We start from the raw sequence: 18,197 nt of genomic DNA, 5'->3' as shown, positions 1-18,197 counted from the left end.
GTGGGAGGAAAAAAACTTCAAAAGTTATATTTCACTGTGACCTGTTCTTTTCTGTTTGTTGTTTGTGTAGTTTTCATTTTGTGCCTTTGTTTATAGAGAATCATCTCGCAGATGGCATTTTTCCTTGTAATCAGTTATTGTCCTGAGTCATCGCCAGATATGGCATTCCAGGAAATAGTGATTGTACAGTTGCTTCCAGGCAGATGTGTTGTGTGATGTCAAGAACACTGGCTGATAACCTTTCTGGTTATTCAAGCAGTAGGGAGAAATGGAGAAAGTGTGATACAGATACACACCTTGGAATCAGAAACTGGCAAAGGAAGCACAGACTTTGTGCTGAATGATTTCAGCCAAATAGTGTTTGTATGGCTAGGGGATGGCCCAATAATCATTTTAAAAGGTGAAAAAAAATCTTTCTTGAGTAAATGACCTTTCATATTGGATGCCACATACTTCCGTATAAACCTCAGGCATGTGAGTTATTAAACACACCTGACCTCAATATACAGAGACTTGCATTACCTTGGCTGCTCATGCTGTTGTGGTCTCAGTGGTCTCATTGCCTTTACCCAAGCAAACTAAACAACTTGTGCATTGGTTTTGCCATCTGTGAACTGGGGGTTGGTTAGCTTATCCCTAACTTTAAGAGACAAGGGGGATTTCTGAAAATAAGACTCTTCCTGATGTGCAAATAAATGGTCAGTTTAAACAATAACTTTAAAATGTCAATCAAAATTGTTGTTTGACATCCTGGGTCATAAACGTAAGTTGACATAATTTTTCACTTAACAACTATTAACTCTATTATCCTATAGATGTAATTTAACAGTTCCTAATGCTTTTGTTTCAATATGATTCTTTTAAAAAATCATTAACTGTTTTTAAAATCTAACAAGTTATGCTCCAAGTACAGATCACTAATAACAATACATCATAATGGTGTTTAATAAATTTGCCTTTTAAGTTTCACAAATGTGTTTTAGAGGAAAACCACTAACTGTATGCTCAAATAAAGCTTTTATTACACACCATTTAGTATTATCACAGTTTTATAGACCAGAAACTATAAATAGAAGTTCACTAATTTACTCAGCTAGTATTTATGGAACGCCTACTATGTGCTGGGTTCCGCCCAATAGTAATAATGCCGTACTTAGCTGAGAACACAACTTGTAGGCTGGAATATGCATGATGTGCTTGGATTCTAAACATTTGGGGGATTTCCTTTATCTTTTAAGTAAGTAAACTACCAACTTAATTCTTGCTTTATGGTTTTAGAATTTAACAGAATTTTATTTAATTCTTTAAAATTTTCACAGGGCCCTTTCTTGACTATAGCCATTGGTAAACTAAACTTTTGTGTTTCACTATGGAAAAGTTAAGCCCAGCCCAGACTTTCATACTTTGTTACCTCCAGTGAAGACTGTGACCTTCCCTATGTCAACAAATTCCTAACCTTTAGTGTCAGCCAAGTCATTATATGTGAATTTTGTAATCTTCCCTGTTGTAGACATTCCTGAGCTGGCTTAATTTTATGGGAAGAGCAGTTTACAAATTACTAAATTAACCTCTCATTATGCTTTTAAGAAGTACGCTGATTGTTTCTTTACCTACCATGTGTTAATCACAGATTATTAGTTAATACATTATAATAGGACACGAATACATTAAATTATGCCTGTACTTACCTAACTATATTTCTGTCTGTCCTGTGTCCTTAGAGGCAGCCTAGTCACCAACTTTGTTTAAATAATATAACCCTCCCAGGCACCACCTTTAGGAATCAAACTATTAACTGAATGCTAATTTATGAATTTGTTCATTGTTCTTTCCTGCTGTAAAAATTGTTTGACATATGGTTAATTACTACATGCAAACATATATATCTACTCTGAGGCAAATCCACAGAGACACAAATAAACGCTTATAAAGAGTAAACCTTATTAGAAAACAAATTTGAAGGACAGTTATTCATATTATAAAGAATTTTTTTTAAGACTTTTAATGTTTGAAAATAATTTGCTTTATCTTCAAATTATAAGTTTTCCTAGTTTATTTGAAATATGACTTGATTTACAAAATATAAATTCACTTGATTTTTCCAGAGTAAACCTATATAAAGCAGGATACATTTCTGGTTTAGATTGTATATCTATGTATTTACGGATGATTTCTGTGACCTTTATAAAATTACTGTTCTTAAATATTAACTTATTTACTTTGTAACAAAGGAAATAGTAATTGCTTCCACAATGTAAAACATACAAAAGGTATTTCAGATAAATAGTAGACAGTTTGGCCTCAGTGGTATGCTAAAGTTTTATTTTTTTCTTTTGCTTCATAGGAGATACAGCTCATGAGCAAAGAGTGGCAGCAAGAGGCAAAACTTCAGGCACAGAAGGCAATGAGACTTTGGAGGTAAGTGAAACTCAATGAGTCCTTTTGGTGTAAAACCGAATAAGTCAATGTGATTATGTATACCTCTGAGGATAAATAGTAACTTCCACTCTTGCTATGCAAATAGGTGCCTAGGTATCAGGAGAACAAGTCATCTGCTGAAAATCAGGGTATGGCAGGCAGGAGTGACTTCCTAAGTGCTAAGCTTTTCCCAGTGCTGGTAATGGAAACTCTCTGTTGGAAATAGAGGAATAGAACACTGAAGTTAAAACATTTGAATTATTTTTACTTGAGAGATTATTTTCTATTACCTTTGAATAAATAGGTAATATATGAACCTATAGAGAAAGGTTTGAAAATAACTTATTCAGAACTGTCTTACATTAGCATTTCCACCATCAAAGTACACTCCTTGACATTGTTTGGTAAAAAGACTAAGGCTTGTGTTCTTTTCCACCTGAGAAAATTATTTGCTCTTTGTGGGTACTTGAAAGTGTAGTTCACATACTTTCATATTCTGTGTAGAAACATACTAACCTTATTTAATCACTGAAATAGTCATTTTTAAGACTTTGGGGGAATGTTAACTATTAGAGTGGAAGAGATATCCATGGGTTTTGAAACCTTCTGTGTGGTGACACACCTCTACGTGTATTCTACATGTAGAACGTGAGGGTATTGCATACAACTGGAGTGACATAAGGGAACCTGGGCTGTTTGATTCATCACCATATCCGCAAAGCCTAGCACAGAACAGGAAGTCAAAAATATTTGTTAAATGAATGAATAAATACAATCATGAGTTATAAATAGAGAGTAATGTTCATCTTAAGAAGAGAGATTTTTTTGTATTTATATTTTCCACAGTGAGTACATATTTTATAATCAAGAGAAAAACATTTAAAGAAGTTACATGGGAAGTAAATTGATGTAGAAGAAGAAAAGAGCCATCTTTCCCATAAAACTGTGCATTGTTTTTTTTTGTTAATGCATGCAACAAATATTTATTAAGCACTGACTGTATTCAATGCACTGTGCAAGGGGCTGAGTATGTAGTACTGAAAAAAAAGATACAAGGACAAAGAAAAATTTCCTGTCTATATGTTGAAGCATCTTGATCTCTTTTATTTATTCAAATATTTATTGTGTACTGAACATAAGTAGCATCTTTGATAGGAAATAAAGGTTGATATATTTGAGCTTTAGGAAAGAACCACCAAGATGGTTTAGAAATCATCCGTGATTACTTGAATTTAACTGCTTAGTTAGGTATGTGATTCAGTGGAAATGTCTGCGGAACTCAATTATTTTTCAAAGTCGATTTATTGATAGGAAGAATTCCAAGATTAATTTTGAGGGAAAGAAACTTTTGAGAATAGATCCTCAGAGATTTGAAACTAGCTCATTATTGTGCTACTTCCTAGTCTCTCCACTATACAATCAATTCTTAACCATTAAGACTGGATTTTTATACTCATGGTATAACAGATAAAAGTGCCTTCTCTCTGAATAGTTGCTGGGGATTGGGTAGACACCGTTTGCTCTCAGAGAGCTTACTGATGTGGCAGAAATGAAATAGGGAGACTCCAAATGAGATGACAGGGTTAAGTCACAGTACAAGAGGGTAATACTAAAATACTTTTAGAGGCTAGTGTGATTCACCGCAGAAAAGCCAACTAATCACTTATCCCCACCTTAAGTATCCAAAATGGAATTTATTATTCCTTGCTTTAAAAATCTAAAACCACAAGCATTGCTTCATGTTTCCTACCCCTTCCCCCGCGTAATCTACCTTGATGGGTCAAGATGAGTCTTATCTAGTCTCATGGTTTTAAATTCTTTGAAGAGTCTGATGACTCCCAAAGTATATCTCCACATAGACCTCTCCCCAAAGCTGTAGACTGTATCCAGCTGTCTACCTGCCATTTCACTTACAAGTTTCTAAACAGTTCAGCCTTTACTTGAGCAAAGAAGAACTATTGACTTCTGACCCCACCACCCTGAAGCTTCTCTCTGCTCAAGTTTTCACCATCACTGTTTAATAACACCACCCTTTATATAGTGGTTTAGAATCTCACCCCCTGAGGTACCTCTGGTTCCTTTCTTTCCCTCACAGCCTACATTGCAGTTCCACCCGTAAGTCCTATCACCTTTCCCTTTATATCCAGACTCTGACCCCTTCTCAACATGGGCACTGCTAGGAATTTAAGCCACCACTTTCACCCAGACTCTCTGCCTCCATTCTTCCCCCTTAAGTCCGTTCTCCTCACAGCCCACAGAAATTGAATCAGATCACATCACTCCTTGGCTTCAAACATGCTGGCTGCCCACTGTAACTGGAATCACTGCTAAGCTCCTTACAATGGGCTATAAGGAGCTCCATGTGCTCTCAGACTTCATTTCTCCTCATACCCCAAACCCCGTCCCCATCCGCCAGCTGCCTTTCTGTCCCTTGATCATGTTAAGCTCTTTCCTATCTCAGCCTTTTCATTTGCTACCCCTTCTTTACTGGAGCCTCACTTGCCTGCCTCCTTATCATTCAGGTCTTACTAGTCCAAGTGTCAGTCTTCGTGAGGACCTCAGCTAAAGTGTCTCTTCCCCCAGTCACTCTCACGTAACCCTGTTTTATATTCTCCATCAAGGTTATCACTATTTCAGATTATCCACTTGTTTACTGTCTGACTGACTCTCCTGACTACAGTGAAAATAGACTGGGGGTCTAGAATAATGTCTGGAACATAGAAGGTGCTCAATAAACAGCTGTTAACTGATAATCTAGATTTCATTGAATGTCATCATCTGTCTTGGCAAATTAAAGGCCTAAAAATGTCATTTGACTCATTCTTCTCCACCCCCCTTTACCAAATCTATCATCAAGTCCTGTTGATTCTTGATGTTGATGTTCTTCTTGATTCAAATATCTTCCAAATCTGGTTCCTCATACTCCATCCTCATCTGTCCACTTGACTGTTATTAGACAAGCAGCTTCTTTCCCAAATCCCTTTCTGAAAAAGAACAGCAGGGGGTTTTTTGTTTTGTTTTGGTTTGGTTTTAGTTCAGGCCCCCAAATGCCTTGAAATCTACAGAATAAAGCTTAAACCCAAAACCCTGTTCAAGTGTCACCTTCGTTGTGAACTCATTTCCCTGCTGTCCCAGCCAGAGATAAGCCCAGTGTCCTTTTACTACTTGTGTTGCCTTTTATGACTTCCCTATAGTGTGAGTTCCTGGACGGTGAAGACTCCACCTTCTTTACCTTTACCGCCTCCGCACAGACACACATGGTGTGACATAGGTGCCCAGTCAATGATTTCTAGACGGATACATGAATAATAAGTGGTCTTCTGCAAATGCTGTCTTATGAGTAAATCTCTTCATTTAGTTCTGTTTTCCATCTTACATTATCAACACACAGTTATTTTTTTCTCACTGTAAAAAAAATGTTTTTCTTTTATTTCTTAGGAGTTACCCGTAAAAAAAAAAATCTGTTAATTTAGATTATTTTTGACACTCAATACATTAGCAAGGCAAAGTATAATGATTTCAGTTGATATTTTGAAAGACATACATCTGATTAAAACGTTGTACCTATTGTACCTAATAGGAAAGTCTCATTATTTTCATTTTTAATGGCTATACAACAAATGTTGAAATATTATTTATAACGAAAACATATTTGGTCAGTTAGTGTGGGTTCCATAGAGCTTCAAAATAACACTCTTAATTACCAAAACATAAGTTGTTTTTCTAAAGACCCTTTGGAGAAAGTAGATTTTAGTATCCCCAAAACGTTTTTTTGGTGAATTCAGATAAACATGTAGATTGCCTACTATTTTCGAGGAATTGTTGGACATGGGGCGGAGAGGATATGAAGATATGTAAGACTCCGTGATTCTAACTTATAGAAGCTGACATTCTCAATCTATTCATGAAAATTAGAAAACTCCACACGTCATTATAATATAAAGTGGAATAAATAAGTTTCTTAAATTCCATAACTACAAAGATAACTGAGACTTTAGTGGAGGAAGAAATATCATTAGGGAGAATCAAGCAAGGCTTCATGTATTAGGTGAGCTTTGAACCATGAAAAACATTTTTTTACTATTTATACAATTAATTTTATATGATTAATATAAATTCCTGTGAAATGAAATCCCTCATTAAGAACATGTTAGACATACAGAAGCAAATCATGGTATGAAACTACTTTCCACCCATGGATCTCAATGACAGGTAATGAAATATTTTAAAAAATGAATGGAACCTGGCCTGTGCTATACTGTAGTTTTTTTTTGTTTGTTTGTTTTTAACATCTTTATTGGAGTATAATTGCTTTACAATGGTGTGTTAGTTTCTGCTTTATAACAAAGTGAATCAGTTATACATATATACTGTAGTTTTAATGGCAGTTAAAATATTTTGTTATAGATAGCTAGTGGGAAGCAGCCTCATAGCACAGGGAGATCAGCTCGGTGCTTTATGTCCCACTAGAGGGGTGGAATAGGGAGGGTGGGAGGGAGATGCAAGAGGGAGGGGATATGGAGATATATGTATACGTATAGCTGATTCACTTTGTTATACAACAGAAACTAACACACCATTGTAAAGCAATTATACTCCAATAAACATGTTAAAAATGTATATATATGTTTTGTTAAGTAGTCTGTGATGTTTTCCCTTACACTTTATATAGCCCAAGCATACTTCAAAACTGTGTTGCCTCTCCAAGTACAACTGTCTCACAGACATCAAGGAAATTCTGACATCTAGATGAAATATAATTTGAAAAAAAGGAGATCTGGTTTGGGCATCAAAAAAGTTAAATTTTACAAAGTTGAAGTATAACTTATTTTAATACACAAAAGACTCTATGAAAAGCAGCATATTTTTTTGTATAAGTAATTAGTGGGACTTTTTACTTCAAGAAACTGAAAATAGTATAGCATTCATTCCAGGAAATCGTAATTTCTCAAGTACGTTTTTCTCTTCTTTAATCCCCCTCTCTAAATATTTCAGGGTTTCTATTAATGATGACTTTAATTATGTACTACTGTTTGTACCTTAGCTTTCCCTGTATATGATCCTAAAGTATCATTACCTAAAATAGGGTAACTTAAGGAAACAATGAACTATTTAGTCATCAAATGTGGTTTCTCCCAGGTTGTGCTTTCGTCTTATGTTTTAATTGCCATTGGTAACTCTTAACAGAATTCACCATGTTTTTGGTATGTAGTGTATAAAGCTCCTGTAAACTGTGTTTGGGCTTATTAAAGTCATTAGACTCTAGTACTTGGGGAAAAAGTGATAATTTAGAACTAATTATCCAATTGTAAGTTTATCTTCCTCCTTCTGTTCCTTCTTTTTTTCTTGTTGCCTTTCTGGGTAAATTTTGGTAGTGAGTTGTAATGACATTACAACTACTTATTGCTTTCTGCTACTGTAGGAGCCTGGTTATTTACAGCTCAGGGGGATAAACCCACAGATTAATAGGGGGCCTGGTTTTGAATTTTTGTCATTATGATTCATCTCTTCAGGGAATTAACATTACGAGTAAGTAAGTAAGTAGTCATTCTTTTCTAATCTTCAGTCTAATTTTATATTGTGAAAACTGGAACCATATTAGCTACTAATTTACTAGTGGACCTATTGCTTTTTGGTTTGTAGGTGTACTTTGAGAGCTATGAATATGGAAGTATCAGTTTTTTAATATAATTATATCCAATTTTGGTGACTATTAATTTTAACCAGTTTTAGCAGATACTTTTAGATTGTTGAACTTAAATTTCTTTTATTTGTACTAAAAAAGTATTTTTAAATTTGCATTTTTGTTAGCCTCTTTATTTTATTGAAATATATTTGACATACAATATTATATTAGTTTCATGTGTACAACATAGTGATTCAACATTTGTATGCATTGCAAAATGATCACCACAATAAGGCTAGTTAACCATCTGTCACTATACAAAGTTAATACAGTGTTATTGACTGTATTCCCCATGCTGTACATTACATTCTCATGACTTATAACTGGAAGTTTGTATTTGTATAACTGAAATTTGCATTTATTTTTGGTCTCAAAGATAGAGGAATATGTTTATTTATTTAGTTCACTAGCCTAAAGATAACAAAATACAAAAACAAGCCAATAAAAATCTCCCCACAAAACCACAATTCCATTTGTATATTTGTTTTGAGTGACAACTAATTCACATATGCATATGGAGATGTATAAAATAATAACTAACAGATGGTATAGCTGCAAAGTAGGATTTATAAAGATTATTATCAGCTGGTGGTATTGAGATACTGTGGTTATACTGACAGAAGACACAAAAATTACTTATAATAAACTGTGACACTAATAATCTCCCAACTTCTGTTAACCAAAGTAGCTTATTGCGTATTTAATATAAATTTTTTAATGAAGATCTAAAATAATCTTACAGCCAATTTGTACTAGGAAATTTAATGGCAGTTGCAAAAACAGTTAGGTAGTAGCAACAACAACAAAGTGTTTGCTAAGATTGTTAAGTGCATAATATTAGAATCCCTGGAAAGTACAGTAAAGATATGGGGGACTTTGTTTATTCATGTCATTTGAAGCACACATCTCAATCTAGTACACAGTATTTGTAATTTCTTATTTGCATGTTTGTAAATTGTTGAGTTACATGTGAAATTCGTAGTTGAGTAATTTAGGGAACAAAAATTGATTTTTTGTAAAAGATATAGAATGAATACATATGAATGAAATGTTCACTTTTCTTTTAATGTGTTTTTGTACTTCCTTTATGTCTTTCAACAAAGCTATAGGAGCCTTCAGACTCAGTAGGGATGAATTTCCTTGTTCTTTTCTTTTATATAGTCATTAAAATGAATGAGAATATCCTTGAACTTTGTAAATTCCATATGATGTAGACTTTGGTTACCACTCCTTAAAAGGGGGTATAAGATTATCCTATTAAAGACCTACTTGTGTGTAGAAAAGAATTGAGGTTGGGTGGTATAGGAAAAAAGAGACTCAAGTGATTCTCAAGAATAGTTTCAAGAATAGCAAACATTCATCCACTGGGTGTCAGGATTTCGGTTTTAAGAATTTTTTGTATAATTATGGTATATAAGTTTATAAATTTAAAGTATGGGTGATCTCGGGTGGCCTCAGCCTATGGCAGCTTGAAGCAGGATTTCAGTTTCCAGCCAGAGATTGAGGTTGGGCAGCGGCAGTGAGAGCGCTGAATCCTAGCCACCAGACCACCAGGGACTAGTGGCCGGTGACAAGGCCCTGGCCCGTCAGCTGTGTAGAAGCGACTTTCCACATAGAGACGGAAAGTAGTGAAGCAAGTAAAGTGTTTATTAGGAGGAAAAAGAGTACAGTACGTGTGGATAGACACACGGGCGGGCTCAGAGAGAGTCGCGCCCTCGTGGTAGTTTGAATCACATTTATGGGGCATTTCTTCCGGGTTTCCTTTGACCGGTCATCTTGCTTTGCCTGGTTCTGAGTCCGTATTTGTTATATCTCAGGGTCCTTCCCTGTGTGCGTGCACATCTCTTAGCCAAGAAGGATTCTAGCGAAGAGGCCTATGGGTAGTTGACATCACTTACTATGGGGTGGTGCCCCCTCCCTTTTTGACCTCCAAGGAGCCTTTCTGCGCATGTGTAGTCGGGGAGGTCTCCTTGACTTCGAGAATGAGGAATATTTGGTCTTTTATCTGGGCAGGGCCCAGCCTCCTCCATCATCCTGCTTTTATGGAGTTTCTGCTATTGTGGAGTTTCTGTCCACAGGGGAGAAACTGTTCAGCCTGGGGCCCATCTATCTCCTGCCTCATGGGGGGTATAAAGATGATTATGAAACTGTTAATTCTCACAAGATATTCATAGTCCAAATACAGGTATAATGGGAATTGCTATTGAAGGCAGTGTAAATTGGTACAACCATTTTTGGTAGGCATTTTGGCAAGTATCAAGAGCCATAAAGATGTTAATATATTTTGACAGTAATTCCACTTTTAGGATTCTATTCTGAGAAAATAATCTTTTAAACCCACAAGAAGTTGTATGTGCAGAAAGATGGCAATCCACTTAATGGAATATTTTTTAGTTTTCATAAGTGAAATTTATGATTAGTTTTCAATAAAATATGAAGACTCTTGGTTTCATAATTTCAGTTAGAAGATTTGAGGTACAAAATTATATTTACAGTATGATTATTGCTATATAAAAACTGTGCAGAAAAAGATGATGTAATACATAAAAACATTAACAGTAGTTGCCTTTGGAATGATAGATAAATAGGTTAAATCATACTGTCCAGTGTTCGGATTTTCCTATTTGTCTATAATGAGTATATCTTATATTTTAAATGATAGTAAGTCTGATGGTGAGGATATTGCTTATTAACAGAAGAACTATTTTGGATGGCAGTAAAAATGATGGCACAGTCTACTGAGGATGATGTTTAGGAGATATGTAGGTACTTTCCTGCCTTGGTTTATTTAAGTTTAAGACCTCTTAATTAGTTGATCACAGAGCATCACATCTGATCATGGTTTGTCAAAACATCTGTCCTCTCACCTAGGGGACTTTCCAGCAGGGAGGAGAGTGAGGTGACTTGGAGTTTATTCTTCACATATCATTGGAAATCACGTGGCCCAGACTGTTCTCATTGATCTACCTGTCAGTGTCACTGTATCAGTTATAAAGTCACATTCCCCCTCCCCCCAAAAGGTTGTGGATTACTGGTTTGAACATGTATTTGTCTACAAATCTTGCTTTTTCCTCTATATCTATGATTCTGAGACTCTTAGTTTGAAGATATTAATTTCTCCCTTTATAACAGTTAGTTTATGAGAATATAATTTTATCCAAGATGAGTGCAAGGATTTTTGTTTTTTGTTTCTCCTAATACAGAACCATTTCAAATTTGTGATTTACTGGGAAATGAAGCACAGTTGGATTATTGCACTGTTTATATCATTCAAATGGTAAATTTAATTCTTTGATGTATTTATCCTGCTATGCAAGATACCTTTTGGGAAAAAGATTTTGTAGAGTGCATCTCTCCAATCTTTATTTTCACTTGAATTACTGGACCATATAATATAGTAGAAAGTACATTTTTGCTGGATTCCTCTGCTCACCAAGTGTTTGATCTAGGACAAGTTGCTAAGCTTCTCTTCAACTTCAATTCTTAGTCAGTGAAGTAGGGGGATTAGATGCAGTGTCTGAGATCTTTTCCTCCCCAGAAGTCCTGGCTCTTTACCTCTTTGGAAAGTGAATTGGAATTTTGCCACCAAACGCCAGCCTTTATACTGCTGCTTTGATTGGGGGATGGAGAGAGGGGGGAGGGGGAGAATCTGCTGCATAATGAAGATTTTAGGTATTGATTAATCAGGCTTTCATGCTTGTTAGGAAGGAATTGTGCAAAAGTCCTTGGAGGTAACTTGTCAGACTGCAAAAAACCACTTTCACGGTCCTTGCTCTTGCTTACAAAGTCTGGGAAAATGATAAATTTGGCCACTGGTAAAGAACAATTAAAATACTTTGTTATTTCTTTAAATCTATAAACTTTTTACTTTTATATTTGACAGTCAGATTACTGCGGGTTGTTGATAGCTCAAAACATTGGCAAGATGAATTAACTTGAGGCATGCTTATCAGTATTTGTAAAGATATTTTCCATAACTTCAAATTTGTATGTGTTTGTTACCACTATGTCTTTGTCCTAGTTTCAGTTTTGCTGGAAAAAAATTAGAATTGAGAGGTCATAATTCTAGTATTTTCTTGTTTTCCATTGGGGTTAACTAGCACACTGAAACATAGTGTTTATTCATCCTAGCCAGAAAAGGCCAAACTATGTGAGGTGTATGAGAGCTGCCCCTGTTTCCATCCAAAATGCACATGTGGTGTGGGTAAGCCAGCAATGTGAGTTTTATGCAATGTTTCTGCTCATGTACACAGTCTGTTGCTCAGCACCAATTATTCCTTGCCAGAAACCTGCTCACCTGCTGCTTTTGTAGCTCTGCTTGATGAAGCTAGGTAGCTTAAAGTGACCACAATGATATTTATTTAACTTTAGCAATCTTAGTTTGTTAAAGTTATGTGACTTTAATATCCTGCCTCATCTGTTGATTCATTGCAATTGATTGCAATTAGAATCAAAGAATGGGAACCTGTAATTGCATTGGATGGAGCTACATTAGATCCAATATGTGTGTTTATTGTATGTGTTTAGAAGGAGGAACTAAAATGTGGAAATGCTGGCTTTTTGCTTAGCAAATTTAGTTTTCTATCTCCAATTTAGAAATTATTTTAAAAACCATAGAGAATGTTCTGTTTATCTGTTGGTAGTAATTTTGTTGTCATTTTTCCAGTTTTCACTTTTGTAGTTTTAAAAACCACAGAGTCAGCAGGGTGAGAGGTCCATGTTGGGAGAACAACTGTTCCCTATTTCCCACAGCCATCTTTTTTCTAATCCCCTGTTTTTTAATTAGTATCAAATGGTCCTTATTTTTTCCTCCTTTGGTTCATGTTACAGTCGTAACTTCTTGTGATTCTATAGAGAGTTTAAGTTAAAGCACAACGATATTTATGTTGTCTTCACACACAACTAGAGACTCTTTTTTGAAGGATAAATTTCATCTGACTCCTTATGCAGTGGAAAAACTGGCATGCAGGTATGTACTTGGCCTAATTGGCATTTTCTGAATATTCCACTTTGTACCTTACTGAGGATTCCTGTGAATATGCTTATGAGAGTGCATCAATATGAATACATAGAAAAAAATTACACCTTAGTTAAGCTCAGCTAAATTTACATAGATTTTACATTTCTTTCCAGACCTAACAGGCCCCATTTCTTACTATACGTCAGTTTTTTTTTTTTTTCAGTGAACTCCTGTGTTCATCCTACGCTGTTCATAATTGATATTAATTTCTACCTGTTCAAGGACTGTTTAATGTCCATTTTTGGAACGTCATATTCTTAGGTACATGCCTTTCACTCATTGCCTTTTAAATTAGTTAAGAAATCATTATGGGTGTGAATTCATAAATTTTCTCTAACATTAGTTATATAATAGAAAGTGTGTGTAGTAGAACCTCCTAATGTAAAAGCAAAAAGCCATAATTTTTTAAAGTAATGCAGCCTACCTTTTCTCTGCCTTTTAATGCCTATTTCTCCTTGGAGAAGGAGGAAAGATTGGCACATAAGTGCTACACCTAAGAGCACAGTGCCAGTGGACTGAAGTACCATTTACATAATAATAAAAAGCCCCTGAAAACTTTCTCAGAACTTCTGAACTGAAAAGAGTCAGGAAACTGTTGCATAATCCTACTTCTTAAGTTGGTTTCGGTTGGAGAATAATTTAAAGAGAATGCTGTCTCTTTGTTCATGTAGATATTCTGGGATTTATTACTAGATCAAGCTGGCCCATTGGAGAGCCGTATATTCCTATCTCATTGCCTCAGTCCTGCACAGATTGCCTTCCCTGAACTGTTTTTCAGCTTGATTGAGTAACTCTGTGAGAAACTGTTGTGTGGAATACTCTGTGACATTTACTATGGAGGAATTGCTGAGACATTGTCTGCTCTGTTATATAGTTTCCCCTGTGAGAAGTCCCACTTAGGTCTTCTGATTTCTTATTGCTTTTATGCTAACAGAAAATATTTTGTTTCTCCTGAGGTGGTAATATTCTCTTTTTCTCATGGCCATTGTGAATTTTGTACCTAGTCATTTTTTTCCATTTTCCTTTGGCAAGAGGATGCTCAGACCTAAATTTACAGCTCAATTTTAGTAACTGTTTAGGACCCTATAGGATATATGTCTGCTTACTTTATTTCCCTCTTATTTCATATTCCTATTTTATATTTTTCCTGGTTATGATTTTTAAATTTATTGTGAATCTTCTTGTTGGCTGCTTCAGATTCATTGTGAAGAAGAAAGAGTTAAAATATGCATTTATATGTATATTTATCTAATACTTATATAGAACAAGTCTGTATTTAAAGTGTTTTTTTAATAGGTTATAAGAGATGTACACAACTCCCAATTTTGTCTCTCACTCTTTTAAAAAATTACGTGTGACAAGATCATGAGTTTTTTTTTTACTGTGAGAATGTGTATGACATTGGACACCTTTACTTACTCTCTCTCTCCGATGCCTCAGGCTCACACGCTGATTTCCAGTTTAACATGATTTCTTCAGGGTCCTTGTTGACTGGAGGCCCCAGGTAAAAGGAGCCTCCTTTCCAGATTGTCAGCCCCGTCTAGCTGCTTTCAGGCAGAGTGTACCTCAGGCATAGGCAGCTCTCACCCTTGCCACATCAACCACTTCATGGTCTCCTGCTACACACTGTTTTTCATTGCTCTAGATATACATTTTAAGATGGTTTCCCAGTTGAATTTTAGATATCAGTACGGACGACCTAGGAAAAGTGAGTACTTAATTTAGAGAGACATTGTCTTGGGAGTCATAGTTCCTCACAGTAGTGAGTTCACAGACCCCTGTAGTAGCATGGATAGCTGCCAGGATGTGAACTTCATCATCAGATAGACATGGAGCTCCGATCTTGGCTCGCCTTGTATCACTAAGGTACCTTTGATAAAGTACTTAGCCTCTCAGACCTTCGTGTCCCTTTGCTGTAAAATCAGAATGACACTACTTAAACTTTGCAGGGTTACTGTAAGAATTAAATGAGTCAGTAGGTAACATAGAGAATGGACTTGAGGACACGGGGAGGGGGAAAGGTAACCTGGGACGAAGTGAGAGAGTGGCATGGACATATATACACTACCAAATGTAAAATAGATAGCTAGTGGGAAGCAGCCGCATAGCGCAGGGAGATCAGCTCGGTGCTTTGTGACCACCTAGAGGGGTGGGATAGGGAGGGTGGGAGGGAGATGCAAGAGGGAGGAGATATGGGGATGTAGGTATATGTATAGCTGATTCACTTTGTTATACAGCAGAAACTAACATACCATTGTAAAGCAATTATACTCCAATAAAGATGTTTTTAAAAAAAATGAGTCAGTAGGTAATATTTATTTCTATGTCTACATACACAGAATCTCACATACTGGACACGCAATAAGAGTTTCTTTTTAAATTGGAAGGAAATTATGGTTGATGCCTTGATACTCATGCCAAAATAGGATTGAAGGAAATCCCTAAATTTAGGAAATTCCTCAGTCAGTTTGGAATTGGGCTCAGAAGAGAGTTACAGAGACCTGAAAGGCAGTGGCTTAAATTTAGGCCTTTATTTTTCCCATGTGATAAGAAGTCTGGTGGAAGGTGGTGGAAGCATTTTTCAGGAGCTCAAGTATGTCAAGGCTCATATTTTATGAGTCTTGATCTTTTTCTCATAGTTGCAGGATAGCTATTGCAAATCCAGCCATCATACGACTTTCCAGGAAGTTGGAAAAAGGAAGCTAGCTGAGGGAGAATAAAAATACCTATGTCCAGAAACTTTCCAAATAATCTCTAACAAGAGTTTTACTGACTCTACTGTGTCACACACTAGGCTACCCCTAGTGGCAAGGGACCCTAGGAAATGTTTTTTTTGCTTAGTATTTTACCACCTTCAGCAAAATCAGGGTCCAGTAATAAGGAAGAGAGGGATGATTGGATAGACTGTAAGCAGTCTGTGATATAGATACCATCCTGTTTTAATTTTAGAAGCTTCATTTTTGCCAACAGTAGACATGGGGAAGTAGAGAGAAACACCCATTGGTGATAACTGGATTCTGTTTGGAAGCAGAAAGGCTTTGAGTAGTCAAAAGGGGACGGGAAATAAAGAAGGATATTTACTTACTATTTTTTGAATCTACGATAAGTTAGGCATGGTGCTAGTAGGAAATTTACATGTATTATCTCATTAATTTTTACCAATGAGATAGACTATATTATCCAGGTATCTTATAGAAGAGGCAGCCAAGGCCCAGAACATCAGTTTCCTAAGGTCATATAACCAGTAACAGTAATGGAGCTGGAATTCGGACTTGCACCTGACTGACCACTGCTTTGCACTGTATTGCTTTCCTGCATAACTCGGCAGAAACCTGCACATTGCTTTTATTTTCCATAGTGCCTTGTGCTCCTGGGGCCCATAATAACTATACTTCGACTTAATTATTTGTGTACAGAATTAAAATGGGCGCCATATGAAGGATTGCTGGTGTGGTTGCTGAAGGTTGTGTAGACCAGGCAGGGAGGCACAGGCGGTGGTGCTTCCTTCTCATCGTCACTCAGAGGTGGTGGTGGCCGCCTCTGTATTTCTGTAGCACCTAAGGACATTCTTTAGGACAGAGAGAATGAGACAGATCAGCAGTGACCAGCCTCAGGGAGCCAAAATCCAAAACTGAAAGCTGATAGAATGCTTGGCATGGAGACAGGTATCTTCTCAAGTCGGGAGACAGGTATCTTCTCAAGTCGGAAGCCAGGGAATTACTCTTGACTTCTTCCTCTCCCCCAAGCTTAACGCAGTTGATCACCAAGTCACTTCGTTTCTAGCTCACTTATCTGTCCTGTCCTCTCCCTCTCCACTCCACCTGCAGTGGGTCAGGCCTTACTGTCGCTCACATGGACTATTGCAAAGACTTTCTGAAATAGCCTCCTCATCCCTAGTCTTACTTCCATTCAGTCTATTCGCCACAGACCTGACCATGTAGTTGCCTTATTTGATGACATAGGGGGCTCTTAGCTTCTTCTAGGGTAAAATCCAGTAACTTTTGTCTGGTGTGCATGTCCCTTCATGATCTGGCCCTGCCCAGTGTATAAACATCCAGGTCTGTCCTGTGTCGTTTTACGGGGTTTCTTACCATGCCGTGAGCATATTCCTTTCTCCTGGAGTTTATGCGTGCAATTTTCTTTTTTTCCTGGAGTGCCTTCTTTACGCCTCACCCCTCATGAACACTTTGAGTAGTTCCGATCCTCCTTCAAACTCCTGCTCAAATATCTTTCAACTCAGGCGCCGTCTTTGTCTCCCTCAGGCAGCATAAAGTCCTCTCTTCTGCTCCCTCCGCACATTTACACACCTGTGTTCTGGCTCCTTGTATGGTGACCAGGAGCATCATGAACTGGGCATCCTGGCTGCTTCAGCATTGTGTTCTCTGTGCCTAGCACCATGCATGGCATGCGTCAGGCACTCAATAAATGTTTAATATTAGTTGCATGCAAGAATGAACATTTAGATTAGACCAAAGACAGAATAACTTGTTCATCTCATTACTGTAGTACTGAAACACTCGTAACTTTGGACAAATTCCTTACTTTTTCAATGCTGGATTAATGGGAGCATATTTGTAAAGTTACTCCATCTTTCCAAATTGAATTATTTACATCAGGTCTGCCATAGTTTCTGTTAGTTTTTCAGGTTATCTTTAATCATTCCCATTAGGCAGGCTCAGTGATGATTCTGATTCCCAAATCCTAAAGAGGCTCTTAGTTCTATTATGTATTATGCCTTTCCTCAAAACTCCGTTGTGTTTTGGACATTTCTCCTTTGTATTGACTGTTCTGGCATCCATTCCTGACTGAAGACAGATTTTAAATGGTATTTTAAAAAGTGATTTTAAGTGTTTTTTCTCTTATTTTTAAGTAGTGATTCCTTAGTGTTTTTGGAATGTGTTTTGCCTTCCTTAGCTATTGAAAATAGTACAAGACTTTCTTGCACAAGAATTAAGAAGTTGGCAAAATAAGTAAATGATAAGCATCTGAAACTTTTCTTTAGACCATGGGTATTATGCTACTCCTTAAAATTTTAATTCCCCATTTTTAGTATATCAAATACTGTTTACATTC

General features: G+C 36.6%; 1 protein-coding gene across 2 annotated transcripts in view; it reads left to right on the top strand.

The window, feature by feature from the left end:
- The window catches only part of UMAD1 (UBAP1-MVB12-associated (UMA) domain containing 1), a 235,909-nt gene that overhangs the window by 160,032 nt on the left and 57,680 nt on the right, over nucleotides 1-18,197 (top strand). For both annotated transcript variants that reach the window (XM_068550606.1, XM_068550605.1), the window contains exon 3: nucleotides 2,345-2,418. In XM_068550606.1, coding sequence (XP_068406707.1) covers nucleotides 2,345-2,418 — 74 coding nt within the window. The remainder of the gene's footprint in view (nucleotides 1-2,344; nucleotides 2,419-18,197) is intronic.

The sequence above is a fragment of the Eschrichtius robustus genome, chromosome 8 (assembly GCF_028021215.1).
Source record: "Eschrichtius robustus isolate mEscRob2 chromosome 8, mEscRob2.pri, whole genome shotgun sequence".
NCBI lineage: Eukaryota > Metazoa > Chordata > Mammalia > Artiodactyla > Eschrichtiidae > Eschrichtius > Eschrichtius robustus.
This window is presented reverse-complemented; position numbering and strand designations above follow the sequence as displayed.